We start from the raw sequence: 21,230 nt of genomic DNA on the forward strand, positions 1-21,230 counted from the left end.
AAATGTAACAAAATACAGTATGGCTTCTTCCAAAATTCAAATGAAAGCCTATTTGGGAATTTATAAAAACAACGACTGCAAAAGCAGGTCATTTAAAGGACTTGCTGCAATCTGTTTGCTAGAACATATCCTTGGAGACAGAGCTACCATGTGTAAGGACTCTAAACATCCTATTTTGGACTTAAAAAGTCAGGGACAGCAAGCACATTATATATCTTTTATTCAAAAGCAGATATTAAGTGTTACTGCTTAAGATATTGCTACCATTCAAATGTGTGAAATTTAATTTATTTTAAGGCTAAAAAGCAATTTGTGATTTTTGGCTTGCTAGTGTAGTTTGACTGATAAAGCATGCTATGAAGCTTGGGAAGGAGGATGTTAGTGCTGGAGATTCACTGTTTACTGCCTCCCCATACTGGTACTTGCTGTTTGAGCATGCATTTGCAAAATCAGACTGGTCAGATTTCAATTACTGTTGATAAAGTTGCACTGGAAAGGATGGGGCTTAGTTTTGAGGTGGGTTAAATCCTAGGGAGCCAGTGATTATATTCCTCATCTGTAGCTGGACAATGTGATGCTGAATTTGGAGTAGCAGGGCTTGGCTATTGCTCAAAATAACAGCGCACATTTACTGTACAGTCTTAAAGCTAGTTATATTATATGTTACCAGAAGTGGAATTTTTACAGCTGTTTCCATTGTCTTTAGGGTATTTGAATGATATGCAACTGGGCAAATTACTCTGCATTTTTATATATATATTCAGTACAAGGACAAGGTTTGTTACATACATTTATATGTGTTGCATTACACTTTGTACTGGTCATTGCTGAAAATTACAAATGTTAGAGTGAGAGTTTCTTCTTCACAGTTTGTACATAACATACCTAAAAAAATATGGATTCTAAATATGCATTGAACTTTGATTTTTTTATTGCCTTTTGCTGTTCTGTAAACTTTGTAATATAATATTTGTTTCAGTTGATCTCTTCCTTTTACTTATACAGAGCAAAAATGTGGCCTTGGCTAAAGCACTGTCCGATATTGTGATTTACTGCAAGAGTGTCCATTTCCAAGGATTTAAGCAACTTGTGGAACAGCTTGCCTTCTATGAAATGTCCTCCTTCTCTGAGACCAAGGCTTTCAAACTAGTTGAAGAATCTGGTAAATGTCATCTCAGATTGCAACTTTTAGATGCATTGATTGAAAGTGGTATGAGTGAAGTAGTAGGAAACATGTCTGGAAAGTTACTGTTTACGTTTATCAGTGTGTACTTGAGGAATCCTGTGCTTGATTGGGTTGTTTTAACTGCAGAGCACAGGAAAGCATGTTCAGATCATGTTGAAGTAACACTAGTGACAAATACACAGAAAATGAAAGCATTAAACTCAGGTCACACCAGTCACTAAGTGTGTTTTATGATGTTGGCACTGGAAAATGATCGTCAGGTGGTTCCAGGTAACATCAGAAATAAAACCCTGTATCTGCTATTTTATTAGTCTATAAGGTTTTCACAAAAATGGATAGTCATCTTCTCGGCTATTTATTTATTTATTTATTTTTTAATTTTATTTTTAGTAATATTTGTGCATCCCCCTTAAAAAAAATAAAAACTGTCAGCTTTGTCCTGATATCCCTCCTTGGTCTCTGTAGCCATGGCCCCTTCACAGTCAGTCAGTTTATGTTTCAGACTGGCCCCCTGGTTAAGGGGGAAACTAAATAGCATCTGTGTAGCAGATGTTGTGGAGAGGAGGGCAGTACAGTGCCACTGTGGCAGTGGGGAAGATTTATGTGTATTTTTCCACTGTCTTCTGTGCCCAGGGCAGTGACATCAGTGTTTTATGCATGCATATGCCCTGACATGTATATCCCCATTATGGATACTTCTTGGTACTTCTTCACTTCTAGGGCCCGGATTAAACCTTCTCCCTACACTGGGGGCTTTAGCCAGGTAACAGCTCCATCCTCTGAAAGAAGAGCTGATCATCACTTATTAGTTTGCCCCCCCCCCCCCCCAACACAGACACACACTGTCTAGTGCAAATACAGGTCCCTGTACCTTTTCTATAGTCACTGAGTGTCTCTTGAAATGGCATCAGCATCATGTCTCCTTACTGACTGTTGCATTCAGGTGGGTCAGCCTTCTGTAACCTGACAGGCTGCAAGCTGTTATATTCAGGTGTTTGCCTTCAGTAACCTGAGAGGTGGTAAACTGTTGCGTTCAGACGTGTTGGCCTTCAGTAACCTGTGAGGCCACAAGTTGTTGCATTCTGGTGTTGGCCTTCAGTAACCTGAGAGGCCACAAGCTGTTGCATTCAGGTGTCAGCTTTCAATAACCTGAGAGGCCTCAAGCTGTTCTGCATTCAGGTGTGTCGGCCTTTGGTAACCTGAGAGGCTGTAAGACATCATGAAGCCAAACCTCTGATTCCACACAGAGTAAATACATGCATGATATATATTAAGTCAGAGTAATATAAGTACAAGGAGAAGAAGTAGAATGCTGTCATTGTAGATACATGACATGACAGAAATGCTAAGGAGTGGGTATTTCATTAATTCATTCTGCAGTTACCGACTTAATCCGGTTCATGATCATGGTAGAGACAAAGCTTATCCTAGATGCACACACCCACTCATTCTAGCACAATACACACATTTATGGAAAGTTTAGTAGAATTACAATTCACCTACACCATGTCTGTAGGAGGTGGAAGGAAACTGCAACACCAGTTGAAAACCCAAACACACAGAGGGAGGACATGCAGACTCTGCACAGAAGGCTTCTTAGCTTAGAATTGAACTGGCAATCCATACAGTGTGAATCAACAGCACTAACCACTGCCCCACTGAGTAAAAAATGTCAGTAACATAATTAAAATAATGTATCGCAGTGTACCACATTTCGCCCCTGGGGTGGCATCCATGTTCCTCATGGACAGGGGTAGCTAGTGTTGATCACAGACCCGCTCTGTTCAGAAATTCATTCTGCAAACTACCCAAAAAAGAACAAATGGGGATACTTGGAATTATTAACATGGCTAGGCTTGTAAAGGCTCTAGGGCTGCTAGCCTAGTAACCTCCTATATAGAATAGCATTAGCAAAGAACAGTCAGTGAAGTTTATTAACACATCCACTTAAAGGTCCTGGTTCTCCCTCAGAAAACACTAGACTGTTCTCTTCAGGTGAAGGAGACACAACTGCCTCAGGGAGAGGAGTTTAAGTATACGAGGATTTTGCTCATGAGTAAAGTTAGAGGGAATTAGGAAACTGACCAGTGCATGGATGCATTGGTGGTAGCACTGCAGGTGTTGTACCAAAATGTGCTGGAAAACAAGAGCTGAGTCACAGAGTGAAGCTCACATTTGTCACCTTCCTCACATGTGGTCATGAGCACTGAGTACTGACCCAAAGGATGAGGGCATGAATACAAGCAACAGCACAAAGTAGCTGGGCTCGTAAGATAAAGCGAGAAACTGGCGGTCACAGGGACCGTGGAGTAGAATCAGTGGTCCTTCTTATTGAGAGGAGCAAGTTGAGGTGGTTTGAGTACCTTCTGCGGATGTCCCTGGGGGCTTCTCATGGGAGATATACCAGATATAGCACCCTGGCAGGAGATGTAGGACATGTTAGTGGGATTATATCTCTCGGATTGTCTTGAAATGTCTAAAAAGCCCACAGGATAAATTGGAGACTAGTCATGGATACAGAAGAATTTGACCTACCCTACTTACCTTGCTGTCACTGTGTTCCTCACCAGAACAAGTGGTTTAGGAAATGGTTGAGTATGGTTGCTTGGATGGGTGGATGGATAGATAGATAAATAGATGGTTGCATGGATTCATGCATGCTTGCAAATGCAGATGCATTTCTTAGTTCAAAATATCATAAGGTGCATTTCCATAAAGCCCATTTCTGAGAGAAACAAATATTGGTATTAAATTGACTAATATATTGAAATAAGAAAATTAACCTGAGGTACACCTGCAGTATGCCAGCACCTCTATCCAAGGTAATGTGCTTAATTATTGAGGTCACACACCTCACTGTTCACAGATACAGATACAGTGAAGACAGTCCAAGGCAAGGTTTCCTGTGAAACAAAGTCAAAAGTCAAAGTCAAAATAAACTTTATTGTCATTTAGAACTACACACGTATAGCCTAAACAAAATTTCGTACATCAGCTGAATTCTTGAGATTACAAAGGAAAGTGAAACAACACATACAATTAGAGAAACAGCATAACTAACAAATACAGTACTACTCCCAATACATGCAAGAAAGAGCAGACATTTACCAACACTCATATATGAAAAGAATACCCTCCCCTCAGTTAAATTAACTACCCATTTAAAGTAATACAAAGCACACTACAGATTGAACAATGCCTAATTTACTTGTCTAATACTGCAGTTGAGTAGGTTAAGTAATCTTGACTATAGATATAATAATAAATATTGGATTTACCTGGAATATATGTAAGTATATATTGCACAAATAAATAAAAATTGACTTATGTGTCCATACCCCTGGGACTAGTGCCCGAGTTCACTAATCACTGTAGGGTAGAAACTGTTACTGACTCTTGTTGTCCTGCAGCATATGCTGCAATATCCCCTGCTGATGCCAGATGCTTAAACAGTTCATGTGTAGGTTGTGTGTTGTCCTGTATTATTTTGGTCACCTTTTGGATGCTTCTTGCAGAATAAAAATGTATCGATGGAAGACTGAAACCTGTTACCTTCTCTACAACCCTCACCACTCTTTGTAGCACCTTCCTTTCTGTAACTGTGCAGCTTCCAAACCACACTGTGAAGTTTCAGGTGCGGATACTCGCTATTGCACCTCTACAGAAGGTGGAGAGAATATGAGGAGGAAGCTTAGCGTTTTTCAGCCTTCTTAAAAAGTACAGGCATTGGTGCACTTTCTTGATCATTTGGCTGGTGTTTCCCGACCATGAGAGATCCTCTGATATGTGTACACCCTGGAATTTCGCACTGTTAACCCTCTGCACACTTTTACCATTGATCCTGAGCACTGGGCAGTTTGTTCTTATTTTCCCGAAGTCGATGATAATCTCTTTGGTCTTGCTTACATTCAGGTCAAGGTAGTTCCCCTTACACCAACTGATCAGAGATGCCACCGCCTCTCTGTATGCCCATTTCATCCTTCTTTGTGATGAGCCCTATGACTGTCATCAGCAAACTTGATGATATGATTGGACGTGTGCTTAGCATAGCAGTCATGGGTCAGGATGGTGAATAACAGCGGGCTGAGAACACATCCCTGTGGAACCCCGGTGTTAAGTGTGATGCACTTTGATGTGATGTCCTTCAAGGATGCATCTGCAGTCCTTACAAATGGGTTGTCCTGTCGTCAGGCAGCCCTTCGGTCGGCCGAATTCCAAAGTGTGGGTCTGGCCTCGGCTGGTGTCGCACTTCACCCGACGTCATCTCTGCTGGTCTTCGGGTATAAAGGCATCAGCCGACGCCATTTTCCTCAGTCTTTCTTGCCGCGTGGCGCCCGAAGCAGAAGCTGTTCGCAAGTGCCGGTCGGTCAGATCCAGAGATTACTACTACCGAATACTACCAAGACTTCTAAAGCACTCTTTCTTGCCTCAGCCGATGTCAGAAAAAGTGAATAACTGTTTAACTTGTGGGAAACAAATACCTCATAAAGATTTCCACTCTTACTGCTTACCTTGTTTAGGCCCAGACCACGACGTAGCAGCCTGTTTAGCCTGTGCTTCCTTCAACTGACAACGCTTAGGCGCGGTCGGAGTTTGCTGAACAGTTTTTCGCTCAGATTTTGCGTACATTATGCCGCCGGATCCTCCGACTTCTCAAATTGTTAAGAAAGAAGAAAAGACCGACACGGTCCGCGGTTTCGCCGAAACCACGGTTACAAACGCGAGTGTCTCGGTTTCGCGAAACCGAGCAAACGGGTCAATCTTCAGCCGAATCCATGACTACTACCGAGGCCCCTGCTACCCTAGTTGAATCGGCCTCTGAAATTTTGCCTACTAATGTGGTTTCTCTAGAATTATCGGACACCATCCCTTTGGATGTCTCTACCCCAGCACGTGGTGCTGCTAGGCCTCCTGCAGCCATGTCTATAAAGGCCTTTGCCAGGGCTAAAGCAGCCAAAACTGCTAAGTCTGTGCCTGTTAAGCCCCCCTTTCACAGGCCCAGTTCCAGTTCCCAAATGCTTACTCTGGCAGAGGATCTCATCTCTTTAATAAGGGGATCCCAATATCACCCAGACAGGGCCTGTCAACCTCCAGAAAAGAGACCTAGAGCAGAGCCCCCTGAGCCAGTGTCCTCAGATGACTCTTCTGATGATTCAGACAATACAGACCATCCAGAGGCTCCTTTTTCTACTTATGAAGATTCCGATGCTGAAGAATCTATACCTTCGGCCTCTCCACCAGAGGAATTTTCCTTTGAAACCTTACATGCCATGAGAGCAATTCCAATGGCAGGGACAAGATTTCTCAGATTCAAGAAAAGGGCTTAGGACCTTTCTACACTTACCGCAACATAGGCCCTTAGCTATACCTCCAGTTCTTCCTGTTGTGGATGATGCATTCAATGATGCCTGCACTGCTCCTGATACTTTACCTCCAGCCCCTGCCAAGCCCGATAGGTTTTACAGGGTACCGGACACTCATCACCACTTATACAAGGCTCCTCTTGCAGATCCTGAGACTATCTCCCAGGGGCCTAAGGCAGTAGCCTCGACCTCAGCGAAAAACCCTCTCCCTTCTGAAAGGGAATCCAGGTCCTTAGAGAGATGGGGTAAAAAGTATACACCTCTGCTACTCTCTCAGCTAGAGCTTTGAACTGTCAGTTTCATATGATCCAATACCAAGAGTTTATGCTTGATCAGTTAACTAAGAAACTGTCCTCTGATGATTCCTTAGATAAGAAATATGTTTTAGAAATGGTGAATAACATTCAGCAGGTTAGTAACCATTCTTTAAAATGTGGCTATGATGCACTGGAGGCTTCATTTAGATCAGCCATGACTGGCACAGTTATAAGAAGGCATGCATGGTTGAAAGAGCAGGTCTTGCCGGATCATGTTAAAACAAAGCTATTAGATGCTCCTATGGATAAGGTCAGTCTATTTGGTCCTCCTGCCCAACAAGTAATGAAGAAAATGGAAGAGAAGGCAAAATCTGTACAAACAGTTAAAGATTTCTTACAGGTTCAGCCCCCAAGGTTTAGCAGGAACTGGCCTTCCAAAAATTGGTCCTTTCCAGACTCCTCTAAATCTCAGAGAGGCAGAAATAGATGTTCCAGAGGCAGAAATCAATCCAGAGGAGGTGCCTACAGAGGACGTCAGTGGCAAGGCAATAACCAACGAGGCACAGACACAACCACTACCACTGCAACAGGACAATCACAGTGACTTGGTTCTGACACCGCCTACCAGGGAACAAATAGCAGCACCTTTAGGTGGAAAGTTAGCCTTATTTTCAAAAAACTGGCACTATATCACAAGAGACAAGTGGATTTTGCAAACTATAGACCAAGGTTACAGGTTTCATTTCCACACCTTACCAGTAAAAAATGGAATGCCAAACCTACCACCAAATCAAAAGACAGAAGCCCTAAAACAAATAGCTCAATTAACAAAGATGAGAGCTGTGGAAAGGGTACCACCTACAGAACAGGGCAAAGGATTTTACTCCAGACTTTTCCTAGTACCAAGAAAAGAGAAAAATTGGAGACCTATTCTCGACCTGTCCGCTTTAAACACATTCATCATTGTTCCAAAATTCAAAATGCTGACCCTACAGCAACTTCTTCCCATGCTGGGCAAGGAGTGTTGGCTGGTAACTCTAGATCTCAAGGAGGCATACCTGCACGTCCCCATACGACCAAATTGCAGAAGATACCTCAGATTTCTTGCAGGATCAGAGCATTATCAATTCTCAGCATTGCCCTTTGGCTTATCTACTGCCCAGAGTGTTCACGAAATGCCTGGCATCAGTAATCGCTCATTGCAGGCTACAGGGAATCCAAATTTATCCATACCTGGACGACTGCCTGATACAAGCGGACACCAAAAGCAAGCTGACACAAGACTTACAAAGAGTCATTTGCTTACTACAAGCCCTGGGATACACAGTCAATTTAAAAAGTCAAGACTGATACCATCCCAAACAAGAACCTTCTTGGGTGCAGAATTGGACACAGTAAAACAGATGGCATTCCTAACTGCAGGAAAACAAGAACAACTTCCTCTTTACTTCTTGGCATTAACAAAGCAGAACAAACTAACAGCAAGGAAAGTACTGCAGGCCTTGGGCTTCATGGCATCCTGCATAATCCTGGTCCCCCATACCAGACTACATATGAGAAAGCTACAGTGGTACCTAAAGAATTTATGGTCTCAACACAGGCACAGCTTAGAAACCGAAATACCACTAATCCCATGCCTGAAACAAGAATTCCTATGGTGGGCTCAAGCATGCCAGGCAAACCCAGGTTTGTCCTTCCACAACATTCAAGCAAGCCAAACCATCACAACGGATGCCTCAGACCTAGGTTGGGGGGCCCACATGTTGGACAAATGCATTCAAGGCTTATGGACTCCAGACCAGCTGCGCCTGCACATAAATCAAAAAGAAATGCTGTCAGTAAAACTAGCAATCCAGAATTTCAGACCATTCCTCAAAGAAGGCCAATTGATGATAAGGACAGACAACACCACAGTCTTGTGGTACATCAACAAACAGGGAGGCACTCATTCATACCCCCTATGTCGAATGACTCTGGACCTATGGAATATGGCTCTGAGCTACAACATTCAGTTACAGGCAATATTTGTACCAGGAAAAGAAAACATCCTAGCAGACATGTTAAGCAGAACTACCTCGGATGCTCACGAATGGATGCTACACCCGGACATCTTCAAGGCCATCACAAAGAAATGGGAATGCCACAAATAGACCTATTCGCATCCCCACTCAATCACCAGCTCAAGAAATTCTGCACAAGGACATACCACCCACTTGCTTGGAAGGTGGACTCTCTATCCTTCAGTTGGAAAGGCCTGACAGCATATGCATTTCCACCTCTTCCTTTGATGCACAAGGTACTACTGAAAATCAAAGAGGAACGTCCAAGGATAATTCTGATAGCTCCAAATTGGCCAAGACAACATTGGTATCCATTGCTGAGGAGCATGTCTCGGGGAACGTGGACACTACCCCTGATTCCTTTGATGTTAACTCAGAGCGACTACAACATCCTGCATCCAAACCTGAAAACTCTGCAACTGACTGACTGGAACATTACATAGGAGCATCTAACCCAGATTTATCCCAAAGGGTTAAAGACATTATCCTTGAGGCCCACAGACCTTCAACAAGAAGGAACTATGCAGGAAAATGGAAAAGGTTTGTCATTTGGAGTACTGAAAGAGGGAAAGATGTGTCAAAGATAGATATTGCCAACATCCTGGAGTATTTGGCAGAGCTTCTCCATACAGGCCTGTCCTATTCCTCCATCAAGATACATGCATCAGCTATTTCTGCATAATACAGCTTGATCCCCTGTCTTCTCACATCCTCTACTCAGGCAGTTCCTCAGAGGAATCAAGAATGTAAAACCTCCTAGGAAACCACCATTACCAGCATGGGACTTGAACTTTGTGCTAGAAAAATTGACACTCCCTCCATTCGAACCAGCAGCAACAGCAGATCTTCAACACCTGTCCTGGAAAACTGCGTTCCTACTGGCAATTACTTCAGCAAGAAGGGTTTCGGAACTACAGGCCTTAATGGCAGTACAACCCTTCCTAATCTTCCATCAAGATAGAGTGTCCATGAGAACTAATCCTACATTTATGCCTAAGGTGGTATCCAGAGTGTCCCTAAACCAGGCAATCCACCTACCTACCTTCTTCCCAAATCCACAGAACAGGGGGGAAAGACTGCTGCATACCTTGGATGTACATAGACAGTTGCACTACTACCTGGACAGAACCAAGGGCAATAGAAAAACTGACCAGCTTCTAGTAGCTTATGCAACAGGAAGGGAAGGAAAAGCACAAACAGACAATCTCCAAGTGGATAGGAAATTGCATAAGATTCTGTTACTCCTACCATGGAAAGCAAATTCCACAGAACATAAGGCCTCATTCTACAAGGGCTACAGCCACTACCACAGCTTTCTTACGAGGAGTGGCTACCAAGGACATTATTGAGGCTGCTACTTGGACCTCCGTGCATACATTTGCCAAGCATTATAACTTACCTCTATACTCTAGATCCCGAGCAGGGTTTGCCACTGCTGTTTTGCAAGGGATCCTAACTACACCATAATTCTTCTTCCTCCTCCCTAATTTGGCTATGGTATTCTACCCATTTAAGGACTGCAGATGCATCCTTGAAGGACATAGTACAGTTTTGTACCTACCATAAATGTAGATGTCCGAACAGGATAGCATCTGCAGTCAGGATTACCCTCCCTCCTTCCCTCTGTGGTACTCCTAGGGTATTTACCCACCTAATAGCTAGCTGGGGGGGGATCTCTTATGGTGTATTTGTTTGTATATATGTACATACATGCTTATTTTTTGTGTTTGCCTTCTACTTTTTGGAAACATTGGCATTTATCCAAAAATTTAGCTTACCAAGAGGGCAACTGGCATCTGGGGCAAGAAACACTGAGGAAAATGGCGTCGGCTGATGCCTTTATACCCGAAGACCAGCAGAGATGACGTCGGGTGAAGTGCGACACCAGCCGAGGCCAGACCCACACTTTGGAATCCGGCCGACCGAAGGGCTGCCTGACGACAGGACAACCCATTTGTAAGGACTGCAGATGCTATCCTGTTCGGACATCTACATTTATGGTAGGTACAAAACTGTACTTTATTACCTGAACACATCCTCTGTGGTCTCTCAATCAAGAAGTCCAGGATACAGTTACAGAGATGTTTACTGATTCCTACATATGCCAGTTTTTGTATCACCTGCATTGGTACCACTGTATTAAATACAGAGCTGAAGTCTGTAAACAGCATCCTCACATAGTTGTCTTTGCCCTCTAAATGCTCAAGGGAGACATATAGTGCTACTGATATGGCATCGGCCGTGGATTGGTTAGCTCTGTACAAAAACTGCAGAGGGTCAAAATCAGGGGAAGGCATGATGAAAGATGCTTTTTGATCAGCTGCTCAAAAAAATTCATAACAGTAGATGTTAGAGCAACTGGTGTTAGTTGTTAGGGCTGGAGGGAGTGGTTTTCTTCAGTAGTGGGATGATGTTAGTTTCCTTGTAGCATGAGAGTACTTTTGCCATGACAAGAGAGGTGTTAAATATTTCCTTGAGCACTGTGCATAGTTGATCAGCACAGTCTTTTTACACCTTACCCAGTATGTTGTCTGAGCCAGCAGCCTTCCTAGAGGTTCATTCTCCTTAGCTCTCATCTTACAGGATACAGGAGGCTATACTAAAACCACTGCCTATAGGTAAACTCTGACAGACCCTAACATGTACACCCAAATAGGAAATAAGTTCAGAGAAAGGGTGAGTACATGACTTTAGCTTATTAGTCCTTTTTGGCAGGGAAAAGGATGTTGCATAGACCCGTGAGAAAGCACTTCAGAGTGGGAGATGGGTGTGAGGATAGAAGTGTGACTAAACAGGGAAGGGGAAGTAGGGAGAAAATGTGTGGAAGTAGTTTTTCTGCAACATGAAGGCAAGTGCCATCAGCTACCTACAATAAGAGTATAATTTGATAATTCCTTTTCCTTTTCTTTTGTAAGGGTAGACATATGTACATGTATTATAGTGTACTCAAATGATCGACTAAAGATGGACCCCGCCCTCAAAATATACATTATATATATATATATATATATATATATATATATATATATATATATATATTGGATCTAGGATTTTTGATAGAAGATAAAAAGTCCAAATCCATTACCACTGAACACACTTTAACGAAAGCGCTTTCATCGAAAAAGCACTTTCATTAAAGCATTTAAAAAAAAAAAACACAAAATCTACTAGAATGCAGGGGGGCAAGCCCCTCTGCACACACCCCTACTTTAATATTTTCACTCCGAGGTTGCACTACAATGTGGAAAAGGGAGTTTTCCCTTACCGCACCGTAGTACGACCGGAACAACAAGCATATTTAAGAGAAAGTGTTGTTTCGGTGAACAGCACTTTTGTGCAAGTATACTTGCCAATTTGGGATTCGGTGAAAGATGCAGTTGCGCATCTGTACGGATCCCATATATCATCTTCTTTAGGCTGTTCCTGTTAGGGTTTGCCACAGCGGATCATCTGTTTCCATTTCTTCCTGTCCTCTGCATCTTGCTCTGTCACACCAACCACCTGCATGTCCTCTCTCAAGACATCCGTAAGCCTTATCTTAGGCCTTCCTCTTTTCCTGCTGCCTGGTAGATTCATCCTTAGCATCTTTTTCCCAATATACTCAGCATCCCTCCTCAGCACATGTCCAAACCAATGTAATCTTGCCTCTCTGGCTTTGTCTCCAAACCTTCCAACCTGGGCTGACCCTCTAATATACTTATTCCTGATCCTGTCTACCCTTGTCACACCCAGTGCAAATCTTAACATCTTTAACTCTGCCACATCCAGCTCTAACTCCTGCCTTTTTGTCAATGCCACTGTCTCCAACCCATATAACATAGCTGGTCTCACTACCCTCTTGTAGACCTTCCCTTTCACTCTTACTGGTACTCGTCTGTCACAAATCACTCCTGACGCTCTTCTCCACCCACTCCATCCTGCCTGTACTCTCTTCTTCACTGCTCTTCCACACTCACCATTACTCTGAACTATTGATCCCAAGTATTTAAACTCATCCACATTCACCACCTCTACTCCTTGCATCCTCGCCATTCCTCTATCCTCCCTCTCATTCACACACACATATTCTGTCTTAGTCCTGCTGACCTTCATTCCTCTTCTCTCTAGAGCATATCTCCATCTCTCCAGGGTCTCCTTCACCTGTTCCCTGCTCTCACTACAGATCACAATGTCATCTGCAAACATCATAGTCCACGGCGACTCCTGTCTGATCTCGTCTGTCAACCTGTCCATCACCATTGCAAATAAGAAAGGGCTCAGAACTGATCCTTGATGTAATCCCACCTCCACCTTAAATGCATCCTTCACTCCCACCGCAGACCTCACCACTGTCACACTACCCTCGTACATATCATGTACCACTCTTACATACTTCTCTAACACTCCCAACTTCCTCATACAATACCACAACTCCTCTCTAGGCACCCTGTCATATGCTTTCTCTAAGTCTACAAAAACACAATGTAACTCCTTCTGACCTTCTCTGTACTTCTCCATCAATACTCTCAGAGCAAACATTGCATCTGTAGTGCTCTTTCCCAGCATGAAGCCATATTTCTGATCAGCAGTCATCACGTCCCTTCTTAACCTAGCTTCCACTACTCTTTCCCATAACTTCATGCTGTGACTGATCAGTTTAATCTCTCTGTGGTTACTACAGCTCTGCACATCACCCTTAGTCTTAAAAATCAGTACCAAAACACATTTTCTCCATTTCTCAGGCATCCTCTCACTTTCCAAAAGTTCATTAAACAATCTGGTTAAAATCTCCACTACCATTTCACCTAAACACCTTCATGCTTCCACAGGTATGTCATCTGGACCAACAGCCTTTCCATTCTTCATCCTCTTCATAGCTATCCTTACTTCCTCCTTGCTAATCCATTGCACTTCCTGATTCACTATCCCCACATCATCCTCATTCTCTTCATTCATCAACCCCTCGAAGTACTCTTTCCATCTGCTCAACACACTCTCCTCACTTGTGAGTATGTTTCCCTCATTATCCTTTATCACCTTTACCTGCTGCACATCTTTACTAGCTTGGTCCCTCTGTCTAGCCAATTGGTACAGGTCCTTTTCTCCCTCCTTAGTGTCCAACCTTTCATACAACTCTTCATATGCCTTATCCTTAGCCTTCGCTACGTCTCTCTTTGCCATGCACCTCATCTCCTTATACTCCTGTCTACTTTCTTCATCTCGCTGACAATCCCACTTCTTCTTTGCCATCCTCTTTCTCTGTATACTGTGCTGTACTTCCTCATTCCACCACCATGTCTCCTTGTCCTCCTTCCTCTGTCCAGATGTTATACCAATCACCTTTCTAGCCATCTCCCTTACTAGCTCTGCTGTAGTTACCCAGCTATTTGGTAACTCTTCACTGCCACCCAGTGCCTGTCTTAACTCTTCCCTGAACTCCACTTTACACGCACCCCTTTTCAATTTCCACCATTTGATCATTGGTGCTGCCCTCACACTCCTCCTATTCTTGATCACTAACGTCATCTTACAAACCACCATCCTATGCTGCCTAACTACACTTCCCCCGGTCACCACTTTACAGTCTCCAATCTCCTTCAAACTGGCCCTCCTACATAAGATATAATCCACCTGTGTGCATCTTCCCCCACTCTTGTATGTCACCCTATGCTCCTCCCTCTTGTTAAAATACGTATTCACCACAACCATGTCCATCCATTTCGCAAACTCCACTACCATCTGACCTTCTGCATTCCTGTATATCTACAAGCACAACTTTAATATATTGTAATAACTTTCTCCTTTTAACTAAAGTGCCAATTGTATATTGTACATTCTTTGTTGTCTCTAAATATTTCTGCTAAATTCTATGTAAAACTGGCACTGTACCTGTCAATGTTATTCTTGTTTTATTGGAGCTTTTCTCCCTGGGCCTCTGCTGGAAATGGGCTCACACCCAGATGGACTATCCTGGTCAAGAAATATAAAATAAATAAATAAATAAATAAGCGTTGGAACCTGGTGACCAGCAAAAGTGGTGTAATCTATGAAAATACAGGACTTCAGCCAAAATGTTGTTGTATTAAAGATGCACCTGTAAAGAGTTAATAAGTAGAATGACAAAACTAAGATTTGTAAAAGTACAGCAGGAACGTTTTACGCTTCCACATTATTTGACATACTCACTGAAAAAGGCTGTACAACTACTTGATATGCACCGTTCTGAATTACTCATCTTCAGAGGGGAGTTGTTTTGCAATGACAGTTCATTTGGTGCTGTCTTTTGCATTTGGACTTCTAAATAACAACTTCATATAGTGTCATGAAACTAACTGTCAGATATATTTAACGATGAAACAGAAAAGGGCAGAACATATGCAGAGCAGACCAAAAATAGTAAGTGTAAAATGTATTGGCATTTGTATTCCACAAGTCAAGAAGCTGAAAATAGTCATTAGTTTTCCAATGCAGTAAACATTGTGTTAATATTCATACTTCTTCACAACTTACTGTGTATTTTATGGCAAAAAGAAATGTTAAGTAAAAAATGTTGTATTATACAAATAAGGAAAGCAGGTAATGTGAGTTTACTCTTTCTTTTTCAGCACCCGGCTTTATTCTTCACAATACCAGGCAGTTAAGCAGGACCTACCCAGCTGGCTTGAGAACTGATTCGTCCAACTATAATCCTATCAGCTTATGGAATGTTGGCTGTCAGATAGGTATGTGTAGAGAACCTCCATCTGTTTACCTGTCTACTAAACAAATGCTTAAGTAAAAGCAAGGCAGTTGTTTCTGTAGCGTTATTAGTGGCAGGTAAGCACTTCATCCATTCTGTAAACTCTCATGTACAGTTAACAAGTATTAATTACCACTAGAAGACCTTTTTACTGCAATAATCCAGTCAATACAGAGGTCAGACCAGACCTGTGTCTAGGAGAAACTAGCATGTACTTAGCAAAATCACTATACAGGTGAGGCCATTGTATTCTTCTGTTCCTCTCTGAGCTTCTCTTGGTTCATAATGTGTGTGATGTAGCATGACACCTCTGTGCCCAAGGGTACTAACCACTGAAATCTGAATTGTTGTCACCAGTCCTTCCAGACACCACCTTTTAACAGAAGTGTGCTTTTTTGGTTCTATGGCCTTAAGATCACAATTGTTTTGTAGCTCACTTTCAGAAGTTTATTTGCAATGGGATCCTGAATGAAATGATGCAACTTCCCCACATTTTTCATCATCTTAATGCATTTTTACCAAACCAGGATCAGGCCTGCCCCTATATAAAAGGAAAACATTCTCTAGTTGTTGTCTTTTTTGCTTCTGATTACTTATATCTACACTTGCTTAGGCTGGAGCAAAGCCCCAAATTTTACATTTTAAGAAACCTTCTTTAGCCATAGCATCAGATAGGTAATTTACATTTTTGTCTACTTCATGCCCTTTTGAGTGGCCTTTGACCTTTTCCAGTTCACTGTTAAGCCATGGTTTTGCACTAACTGATCTGTGGCTATGATTAGTTTGGCACACATAACACTGTTTATTTTAAGGCTGAGCATACCGTTTGCCTTGTAGCTCGGCAAATGTCTAACATAGTCAGAGGTTGTACATATTCCAGTGTCCTGCAAACTGAACTGGGCTGCTGTTTGTGCAGCTACATGTACAGCTGGTAAGTTAGCGTGCAATGCATGAGACATGTACTGAGTTTGCAGATGTGTTTGTAAAGGATCGTTATAACTGTGGAGTAACTGACCTTTGTTATTTGGAACCAACTGATCCTAATAAGGGCCTAGTGTATGTATGTTAGTAAAGGATTCTACTAGCATCTTATGAGCATATCCAGGAAATTCTGCAGCCCTCCAACCCTCCCCCCATGGAGAGGTGAATTACAAAGTAGGAAACCTCTGTTCACAACTCTCTCATATGGCCTGTTATCAAGCTCACAGTAAATTGGAGGCTCACTTATAAACTACAGAAAACATAATCACTAACTGGTCCATGACATATCTATACCAGCACTTGTCTAAAGTTGAGGGTGCAAAATATTTCCCAACAATGCAGTGAAGATTTTGGTTCCATAATTTTTGAAATGGAGATTTCAGTTCTGCTACCTGTTCCCTTATCCGTCTAACCTTATCCTGTGACCTTCTTTTTTCTTCTCTAATCCCTTATCTGTAAGGAGAAATAGGTCTACTTCTGAGCTGGCACACAGTAGCTTAGCAAGGGTAGGGTGAAGGGGGTAGCTGCTCCAGGCACAAAGAGTTATGGGGCATGATTGGCCAGTTATGATCACTCTTCAGTGCATATCAGCATTTAATAAATGCCAGTATTGCACTTACAGTCAGATAGCCCCCTGTGGGTTGCATAAACCATACATGCTCTTCAGAATAAAGTAGAAAAGAGAAATAAATGCTGGTACTGCATTTGCAGTTAGCCCTCTGTAGGTGGCATAAACCATAAATTCTGTGTACATTTATTTATTTATTTACTTATTTAACATTTGTTTACTGGGGAAGTCCAACTTGGAATGAGCCAGTTTTCAAGGGAAGCCCAGGGAGAAATGCTCTAGATGCATGCCTTTGTAAAATGGAAGAAAATTGGAGCACCTGGAGGAAACCCACACGAACAAAGGGAGGACATACAGACGCCACACAGAAGGCACACCAGCCGAGAATCGAACCAGAGAACCTGTTGCTGTGAGGTGACAATGCAAACCGCTGCACCACTGTGTTGACACTAAAGTAGAAAGGTTTTTTTTTTTTTTTTGGGAGGGGCAGCAGACTGGGCTATAGCACTGGGCACAAAAATATCTAGAAAATGAAAAGACAGCTCAGTGAATCCAAGATCCTTAAAATCAACCAACAAGCACAAACGAAAAGGAATTTTAGAACCACAACAGCACTTTAGTTATAAAGGACAAGCTAAAAATGCTTTTGCAAATGCTTCTTGATGTCAGTTTACATAACTCAAGTGCAAACTCCTTTTAAAAGAGTTCTTTAGGTTGATTTACTATTAAAATCTTGCCATTCCAAAGATCAAGTGTACTATACCTCTTCTAATCTTTCACATGTGGTCACAAATCCATTCTCTCAACTTGCAATTAGTTTTTCCAACATAGTACACATCACAATCAGACACAATGCAATGTAAATTGTATTATTTGTATTACAATTTGCATATGTCAGAATTAAATGAGGTTTTCAAACAAATTCTTTATTTAAACATTTTTCTGATAAAAATCAAGAACACTCACTTTAATTTGAAGACCCTGTGGAACATAACAAAGATGCTAAATGGATAGAAGAAATAAAAAAAAACGTAAGTTCAAATGTACATGATATGAAATGGGATGAAGTTAATGGCCAAAGAAATTGAAACTAAATTAAGAAATGCTCCTAATTGGAAAACCCCAGGCCCAGATGCAGTACCTAACTTCTGGCTAAAAGTATTAGCATCTTTACATAAAGATTTAGCCCTGAGTAAAGACTATTTATGTCCGCATCACAAACAGACACCAACCTAGTTAACAATAGAAAATACGATACTCCTGCTTAAGAGGGAACTACAAGTTATCTTCAGACGATGTATAAACTGCATACTGGAACGGATGCTGATACAGTTTATAGTCATTTACAAGAAAACTTATTCATGGCAATAGAACAAAAAGGTAATAAAAGAAAGTCTTATGAAACAAAGGATCATTTGTTGTTAAATAAAGTCGTAATGGAGAATTGTAAAAGGGGGAAGAATCTAAGTATGGCATGGATAGACTACAAAACAATATTTGACAGCTTCTCACATTCGTGGATAAAGGAGTGCTCACAGATGTATAAGATACACCCTACAATGATCGATTACATTACCGTGACCATGAGACAATGGCAAACCATTCTGCAGCTAAGCCATGATAAAGGACAAATTATTTACCCAGGAAAAAAAAATTCAGAGGGAGATATTTCAGAGTGACTGTTCGTCACCACTGCTGTTTTGTCATGCCCTTAACCCATAAAGCTGTCTGCTTAAAAAGATTAGGTCACGGTTACAATTTGAATCCCAGAAAACAAGGCATAAAGACTTCTCATCTTCTTTTTGTGTACGATTTAAAACTGTTGAGTTTGTCACATGAGGAATTGAAAACAACTGCAAGTAATCAAAACTTTCCTCAAATGATAAATGAATGTCATTTGGACTTGAGAAATGTGCAGAAGCAACCTTTAAAGCAGGAAAGCTGCAGTACCAGGAAAACATCAATCGGGACAGGAATGTGATGTAAAGGAACATGAGCAGGAGGGAGTGTATACATATTTGGGAATTGATGAAGGATCAGCAATAAAACTTGAACACATTTGAATAAAAGTAAAGAATATTTTAGAAGACTAAAATTAATACTGAAAACAGCCCTGACATCTAGGAACAAAGTCCAGGCTATAGACCAATATGCTCTTCATGTTCTAACTTACAGTTTTGGGGTGATTGACTGGCCCCAAAAGGTATAGGATCATTTGGAAAAGAAAGCAAGAAAAATGCTCCATACTTATTAAATGATTTATAAAAATCACTGTATACCAAGATTATGTATTCATCGTTCTGAAGGAGGTATGGGGCTCTTTGAATCTAATTACATGTATAGACCTGCAGTCATAGGACTTAATTTGACAGTATAACGACTTTTTCAGCATTAGATGTGCATTAATCTATAGCTGGTGTCTAAGTACCATCTGGAGTGTAATTGGCTTTCAAATATTTGCTAAAACAAACACTGCAGTTTGGTCAGAAATTTCTTGATCTTTCTTAATTAGAACCCACATGTAGAATTCTCTGACATTTGCTGAAATTACTGTAACAAATGTTTCAGCCACAATTTGGCATACCTGGAATATGTTTTGTTCTGACATCAGTCATTGTGGTTTCACACTTATGGGGACCAGGTCCTTACCCCTTGTACTTGACCACAAAGTGTCATTAATAAGATCCATATGTACACCCAGGTGCATCAGGATATCAAGACCAATGTATAGAGATGAGTATATACTTCTGGCCACTTGTACAAGTGCTAAAGTGTCCTTTGCCCTGATAGAGAGTTAAGGCACAAATTCCTATAAGCTTACATTTCTGTCATGATTTAAAGCACCTTTTATTAACTCTGACTTTTTAAACAAGTCAAATATCAGACCTTTCTCTGTTTAGCTTTCTATAACCCAACTCACTCATAATATAGTTCTCATAACCCAGTTGCATAATAGATCTAGGCACCGGCAAACCTTCTTCTTTAACTGACACACACACACACACACACACACACACACACACACACACACACACACACACACACACACACACACATACACACACTTCAGTGTCCTCTGTCTACATAATGCAAAGATGTGATTCATTGACCTAGTGAACTGTCTTTGCTGTTTTGCACATGAAAGCTGTTAAGCACGTGACACTGTTATGTTTGGATGACTTTCTGGGATAACAGAGTTTATTTCTTTATTAAAGAATGTCAGACCTCTGGCATTTATTTCAGATTTTACTACATCATGCTTCAACACACAAATCACATGTACCCTGTCTACATGTAGTGAGAGCCTCTGAGTTCCCAAGCCCTGATGCATCTGGTACATCAAGTCCTACAAAAATCACTTTAATCATAGGTTTATAGGTTGGTACTAGGCTATCAGCCCTAGGGCCTACACAAGCCTAGCCATAACAATTCCCTGGCTATTTCTTCCCGCATTATTTACTTCCCTGGACCCCTGTCTAACAGGGCGACTGACGTGATCCCCAAGGTGAATTTCCTATCTCCCATCCAATCGTCAAGGCTCTTTTTGAAGAGGGCCAAAGAGGAGCTCTGCTTGACATGTATGGGCAGTCTATTCCAGAGTCTGGGGAGTCTGTGGGTCAGGAACCTATCCCTCCAGCATGTTTTTTTCATTGTGATAACAAGGTTTAGATCCCTGGCACGTGCGGCTCTGAGGGATTGGGATTTCTTTAAGTGTAGCATGTCCAATAGCTCTGGGTTTGACATGGCCTTGTATGTTAAGCAGAGATCATCTGTGAGTAGATGATATGTGACAGAATATAGTTGGAGTTTTTTTAGACACTCAGCATAGGGCATCTGCTTTAGGCCTGTGATTCTTTTAGTGAGGTATTTATGCGGCCTTTCCAGTTGTTGCAGATGTCTTGAGAGGTACATACCAAACGGGGCGTTGTATTCTATAATGGGTCTAATGAGGGATGAGTACAGTGGGACAATGACCTCCTTTTTTCTGGATGAAAAGCCCTTAGTGATGAGGTTTGCCACATAGAAGGATTTCCTGACTGCTGTGGCGATGTGGTTATCGAACGTGAGACCACTGTCCACCTGTGTCCCTAAGTCTC

At 41.7% G+C, this 21,230-nt stretch overlaps 1 protein-coding gene across 2 annotated transcripts in view; it reads left to right on the forward strand.

The window, feature by feature from the left end:
• LOC122811507 (1-phosphatidylinositol 4,5-bisphosphate phosphodiesterase delta-1-like) overlaps positions 1–21,230 on the forward strand; it is a 969,949-nt gene that overhangs the window by 882,413 nt on the left and 66,306 nt on the right. For both annotated transcript variants that reach the window (XM_044083389.1, XM_044083388.1), the window contains exons 10-11: positions 1,006–1,162; positions 15,451–15,567. In XM_044083389.1, coding sequence (XP_043939324.1) covers positions 1,006–1,162; positions 15,451–15,567 — 274 coding nt within the window. The remainder of the gene's footprint in view (positions 1–1,005; positions 1,163–15,450; positions 15,568–21,230) is intronic.

Source organism: Protopterus annectens, chromosome 9.part0, assembly GCF_019279795.1.
Source record: "Protopterus annectens isolate FY-2018-M chromosome 9.part0, PAN1.0, whole genome shotgun sequence".
Lineage (NCBI taxonomy): Eukaryota > Metazoa > Chordata > Ceratodontiformes > Protopteridae > Protopterus > Protopterus annectens.